This window comes from Amia ocellicauda, chromosome 13 (assembly GCF_036373705.1).
Source record: "Amia ocellicauda isolate fAmiCal2 chromosome 13, fAmiCal2.hap1, whole genome shotgun sequence".
Lineage (NCBI taxonomy): Eukaryota > Metazoa > Chordata > Actinopteri > Amiiformes > Amiidae > Amia > Amia ocellicauda.
Genome location: NC_089862.1, coordinates 7,220,590 through 7,226,451, shown reverse-complemented (window position 1 = coordinate 7,226,451; position 5,862 = coordinate 7,220,590). Strand labels below are relative to the sequence as shown.

Sequence of the window (5,862 nt, the reverse complement as noted above, 5' to 3'; positions counted from 1 at the left end):
GTGTACTTCCTGGGGGACGTCCTGAACATCCAAGCCTCCGTCAACCAGGCCAGCCACGTGCCCCTGCGGCTGTTTGTGGACAGCTGTGTGGCCACCTTGACCTCTGACCCGACCTCTTCTCCCAGTTATACTTTCATTGGGAACTATGGGTGAGTGAGATCCCATAGTCAAGCATGGCCAGTGTGCTTGCAGGTGTTGGCTCTCGACTCTGAGCGGGGCCATTATAATGGATTTCCTCCTGTGCCCAGTTGCCTGATTGATGCCAAGGTGACGGGCTCCAGTTCTCACTTCATGCCAAGACCTCAGGATGTCACGAAGCTGCAGCTGGTGCTTGATGCCTTCAGGTTCCACAATGAAGCCAACAGCTCCGTACGTCTCCCAGCCACTGTGCCTCTGTGCTTTTGTATCTTTGGCTTGTTTGGGCTCTGCTTTCTCAACCGTGTGGCTGCTTTGGCATTGAAGCAGCTCTCCCAAGGTGCACTAACCATGCCAATGTCTGTTCTGCTCAGATCTACTTGACCTGCCACCTGAAGGTGACTGCTGCTTCCCAGGCTGTGGACAACCTGGACAAGGCCTGCCAGCCTGTGGGCAACAGGTAGTGGGGTGGGGGTGGGAGGGTGCTCTAGGCCCTTGGTGTTCCCTTCCCGGTATCTGTACTGATCGCTGTATCCCTGTTGTAGCTGGAGCTCGGTGGATGGGAGTGATCAGGTCTGTAGCTGCTGTGACTCCAGCTGTAACCCTCTGTCTGGATCTAGGCTTATTGGGAGGTTTGGCAGGGACTTGGCTTTCAAGGAGGGTAAGGATGCTTTGCCTGGTTGTGAGTGTGGTGCTGGGCTATAGAGTCTGGCTGGATCTAAGCCTCTCCACCTTCCAGAATGGGAAGGTGATGCCATGGTGTCTGTGCGTGTGCTGGAGAAGCCGCAGGATGCCGTCCCTCCAGTGGAGACGAATGCCCAGAGGTCTCCCCTGACTGCAGCAGGTACTGGGGCCTTTGCGTGGGGAATGTGCCTCTTGAATTGGAGCCAGAGGTTGTGGTCCCTTGCTGTAGTCTGGGTTTGACCTAAAGTGACTGACCTGTGCTTTCTTTGCAGGCATCTCTGCTGAGGTTGTGCTCCTGGCTGGTGTGGTGGCTGCTGTGGCTGTGTTGTGCATTGCTGTGCTGGGGACTGTGCTGTACAGGAGAGCAAGCCCACCCACGGCTTGACTGTGGTGTGACTGATCAATAAAGCTGAGAACAGACCATGACCCGTGTCTTTCCTCTTTGCTCTCCAAGTTCTGCATGATCTCAATCAATGGATGCTACAGATCATGTAAAGCTGTCCTTTAGCGCTCCGTTTGAGTGTTGCTGCTTTCCAGCATCTCTGCAGCTCTTGTGCAGAGAATTGGGCTCTGGAGGGTGAGACACGACTGCTTCGGGAGAAGGTTCAGTGTTTGGGAACATTGCACCCTAGTCACATGTGGTGGCAGGAAACTGTATTTTAGAACATGCAGGAGGAGGACGGGGATCGTTATGACCCCAGATGCCAGGGTTACAAACCATCACATGTGACCCTAAGCTACACGGTTAGATCAGATGTGTGTATGACGAATTCTTGGTCAAAAAGCATGGTTGCACGCTTAGGTATTCAATCCGAGCAAATGTGACTCAGCCTATGAGGGACTAACTTTCTGTTAAGCTAACGTCCTTGTATGGGAGAAACCTGTGCATCATTGTGCAATGAACAATGCCTGGGTCTGTCTGTGTATACCTAGAGGATGGTTTGATGCCATTATAGAGTGTTGGGTCTGTTCCGTCTAATCTGCTGCTTGATTTGAAGTGTATACATTTGTCACAGAGCGGCAATCCGAGCTAGGATTGTGTACCTTTGATTTAGGTGTATGTGGGGTCATAATGTTCTGATCCCAGAACTGTTCGTGCCTTATTTCTCTGCCGAAACACCGCAAATCCTTTGAAACTCCTGGAAACAAAAGGACGTAATGAAGATGAAACTGACATTGTCATTTTGGTACAGACTTCGGAGCCAGTGTCGTTTAAAATAGTCGAATCAATGTATTTTGACACAAACTAGTGAATATTTCGGGGTGCGAGCCGCATACGCCAGGCGCTCCTCCGAGCTGCACGAGTGAACCGAGGAGCGGTAAGAGCACTGCGCGCAATAGCCGCATTTCTCGAGGAAGAAAACCCCGTACAGGCTTTCTCTGAGGGTCATGTAGTTTGTAATGTACTCGTATACCATCCCAGTCACGACAGCAACAGGTGAGCGAGCATTCACTGAGTAGACGTTCATAATTGCGAGCACTCAGAACGGCCATTCCTCTCGTTGTTAATGTCTGACATTGCCCTGTTCACTGTTGAACAATCTCAGCGGCAGCCATTCTCGACTGGCATTTTTCCGGTTTGTGTTTCTCCTTGCTACGTTGTGCCTTATGCATTTATCTTCGATCAAGTGAAAGTTGTGGCCTTTCGTATTTTAAGGTCTAATCGGCTGACAGACTAAAAACAAACACTCTGTACACTAGGACAAATGGCTGATTTCGCAAGCCTGTAGCCCATGCTATGAAGACCCTACATAGGCGAGAAAGACATCGTTTGAAAGCTCCCGGTTTCTAGTTTCTCTATAGTCTCTAGTACATTTTGTAGTTTTGATAAACCTACAATTTACTACTTGGCTCGCGGACGATATGAAAATATTGGGGCGGAGTGTAAAGGGTTAAGTTTCACGTCAGTTAGTACGCATGTTACGGATGCTAAATAGTATGCGTTTTTGATATCAAAAATACAGTTAATGAAATCAACAATACAGTTGCTGATGTGAAAAATACAAATGTTGATATCACAAGTAGCAGATCATTCTTGATACCAACAATTGTATTTTTGATATCAGAAATTATGGACTAAATGTCACAGCGTCTTGCCATACATTTTCAGTGTGCACTCGGTGATGCTGGAAGTAATTGGTTCGTTGCAATCAGGGCATCAAATCGTGTCTCGTTACAAGGAGGACGTGATTTTGCACACTGTCCGTTTAAAGTATAACCCGAATCTCAATTACAATAGAAATGTGTGAATCAACAGATAATCCATGTGGTTTTGCACTTCCGTTCTTTGGAAAAGCCAACACTGTCTCTGAAGAAAACCCGTTACAATGTCATGCACTTAATCTTCACTGCTACTGGTACGAGTGTCGCATGCAGACCGAATCTTCGAATGGTCGTATTCAATGTTTCTATTACTATTTAGGACCAAAAAACAAATGATAAAGGTATAGTTGTGCTCATTCAGCTTCACATGAGTCGGAACTGTCTCTAAAAAGCTGTGGAAGTCTTGGAGATGAGTGCTCAGTAGGTAGGGGAGCTGTGCGTTGAGAGCCAGGGCAGTGAAGTGAGCGCAGCGGGGCGCGGCGGGGTTGCCGACAGACAGTGATGTGGCATCTGACCGTGATTGTGTGGCAGCAAAGCGAGAGCTCCACCAAAGAGCCCGATTGGCCCGCTGGGGTGGCTGAAACCCTCGTGCACCCTGCTGCGCCAGGGCCAGCCCTCAGCCAATCAGGGCGCCGGATTATTTAAGGAGCGGAGCGCCGCTTCTCGGCAGTTCGTTGCCGAGTTGCACAATGGAGAGGTCTGGGATGAGCGTGCGGGTCTGGAGTCTTGTCTGTTTGCTGATGGCGGCTGCGGCGGATGTTTCTGTAGCCCAGGGTCAGAACTGCTTGGTTAGTGACAACGAGAAAATGGCGTGTGGTGCCCCTGCTATCAGTAGAGCCGACTGTGAAGCGAGTAACTGCTGCTTTGATCAGAGGGGAAGACAGCCCTGTTATTACAGCAATGAGGGTGAGTGTTCAGGGCAACATATCGTACAAAGGGCTCCTGAGCGCGTTGCTTTGCTAATCTTCTCCCCTCTCCCTCCAGTGACTGTGCAATGCACCACGGATGGTCAGTTTGTGGTTGTAGTACCCAGGAATGTGACCACGCCTCCGCTGAGCCTTGACACGGTCAGCCTGCTAGGGGGTCAGAGCGCCCCCTGCAGCCCTGTTGGCACCACTGCTGGCTTTGCCTTGTTCCAGTTCCCAGTCAGTGCCTGTGGAAGCACGCTGAAGGTGAGGAAGTGTTTCCCAGCTTTGCCCTGAGCATTGCAGCGCCTTGTGGTCATTGTCTCGGCTGCATAACGTGAGGGTCTGCCTCCCTCTTCCAGAGTGAGGGTGGCGATGTGGTGTACGAGAACACGATGTCCTCTAAACGCGATGTGCAGAACGGGCCTGATGGCTCCATCACCAGGGACAGCTACTATGAGTAAGTGGGGCTCCCCAGTGCCCGTCTCCTTGTGCCAGTACCCGACTAGGTCCAATGGCTGCCTGCTTCTCCTTCCAGGCTGACCTTCCTGTGCAAGTATTCGGGCAGTGAGCTTGTTCCCGTGGAGGCTGTAGTGTACACTGCAGCCCCGCCTCCTCCTTCAGTCGTGGCCCCGGGACCTCTCAGTGTGGAGCTCAGGATTGCAACGGGTACTGTGACGAGCCCTTGTACGTGGCCATGCTATGAACTGGTTTCCAATGCATGCTGGCTTCTTAAAGCTCCCTGTCGTTCCTCCTGTAGAAGCTGTGTATGCCTCCTACTACGGTGATGGGGACTACCCCGTGACCAAGGTCCTGCGGGATCCTGTGTATGTTGAGGTTCGCATCCTGAATAGGACCGACCCCAACATTGTCCTGACGCTGGAAGACTGCTGGGCAACTTCCACCCCCAGCCCACTCGGCCAGCCCCAGTGGAGCCTGCTGGTTGCTGGGTAACTGGAGCCCTGTATCTCTTTCCGGCCGGCTCGTGTTGCTGGTTTAGGTAGACCTCTGAACCCAATTGTGGTGCTCTTTCCAGGTGTCCGTACAGAGACGACCAGTACCAGACCACCTTGGTTCCCGTGGCTGGCTCCTCAGGGCTGCCATACCCAACGCACTACAAGCGCTTCATCGTGCAGATGTTCACTTTTGTGGATGCTGGCTCCCAGCTCCCTCTGAAGGAGAAGGTAAGGGTCTATTGGCCAAGGAGTGCCATGGTCTTGACTGTATTCCCAATGGTGGCATTGTATTGTACTGCATCTCCTGCTTCCCCAGGTGTTCATCCACTGTAGTGCAGCAGTGTGCCAACCCAGTGCTACTGACAGCTGTGTCGCTCCATGCAGCCAGAGAATGAGTGAGTGGCTCGGTTCCAGTGTGAGCTGGAATGGCATCTTTCCCTAAGGCTCTGCCAGTGGAGGGCCTGCTTCTGTAATGCTGCTCTTGTCCCTTCAGGGAGAGCTGTTGCCCCGGTGCAGAGGGCCTCCAGGGAGACGGCAGTGGTGTCCAGTGGGGAAGTGATCCTGACTGCCTCTGAGCTCTCTGCTGTGGACAGGAGGGCTTCTCCCCGTGAAGGTGAGGAGGGGAGCTTTGACTGTCTGCTGGCGCTCCGTCCTCTGGTGTCTGCGCCCTTGTGAGCTGCCTGTCCCTCTCCTGTCTCCACAGTGTCCCAGGCCTTCGGCTATGCTGTGCTGACTGTGGCTGCCTTCACGGTGCTTGTGCTCTGTGCTGTACTGCTGGTGGCTGTGTGGAGATCCAAGCCCCACAGGCGGGAAACCCAACTGTAGCTGGATCAGGCTTTTGAATAAAACTGGACTGTGAAATATGTGACTCGATCAGTTTCTTATTGCCTTGCAAAGATCCTTCAGCCGTGTGCTCCACAGCCTGAGTCCAGGCCCTTGGTTCAGTGGGTGCTCTTCCCTCTAGTAAGGCACTCCAACAGGTGTGTAGTACTCCTGGCCCTACTGTACGTTTCACAGTGGTGGCCAGGGCCTTTGCTAGTGTGGTGAAAGGTGATGACAATTATAGGGGGCCCCACAAC

The 5,862-nt window shown here is 52.1% G+C and overlaps 1 protein-coding gene across 1 annotated transcript; it reads left to right on the top strand.

Moving 5' to 3' along the window:
• Positions 1–3,579: 3,579 nt before the first annotated feature.
• LOC136766956 (zona pellucida sperm-binding protein 4-like) lies at positions 3,580–5,608 on the top strand. Its single transcript, XM_066720934.1, has 9 exons — positions 3,580–3,828; positions 3,907–4,094; positions 4,190–4,287; positions 4,366–4,496; positions 4,588–4,777; positions 4,864–5,011; positions 5,100–5,178; positions 5,277–5,396; positions 5,487–5,608. The coding sequence occupies exons 1-9, from the start codon at positions 3,612–3,614 to the stop codon at positions 5,606–5,608; spliced, it is 1,293 nt and encodes a 430-aa protein (XP_066577031.1). The 5' UTR covers positions 3,580–3,611.
• Positions 5,609–5,862: the final 254 nt, after the last annotated feature.

Bases quoted from the DNA above. Each gene is read 5' to 3' on its own strand.
- LOC136766956 (XM_066720934.1), top strand. From the start codon at position 3,612: ATGGAGAGGTCTGGGATGAGCGTGCGGGTCTGGAGTCTTGTCTGTTTG. The intron at 4,778-4,863 runs GTAACTGGAGCC...TGCTCTTTCCAG, and splicing joins TGGAGCCTGCTGGTTGCTGG to GTGTCCGTACAGAGACGACC. The intron at 5,397-5,486 runs GTGAGGAGGGGA...CTGTCTCCACAG, and splicing joins GAGGGCTTCTCCCCGTGAAG to TGTCCCAGGCCTTCGGCTAT.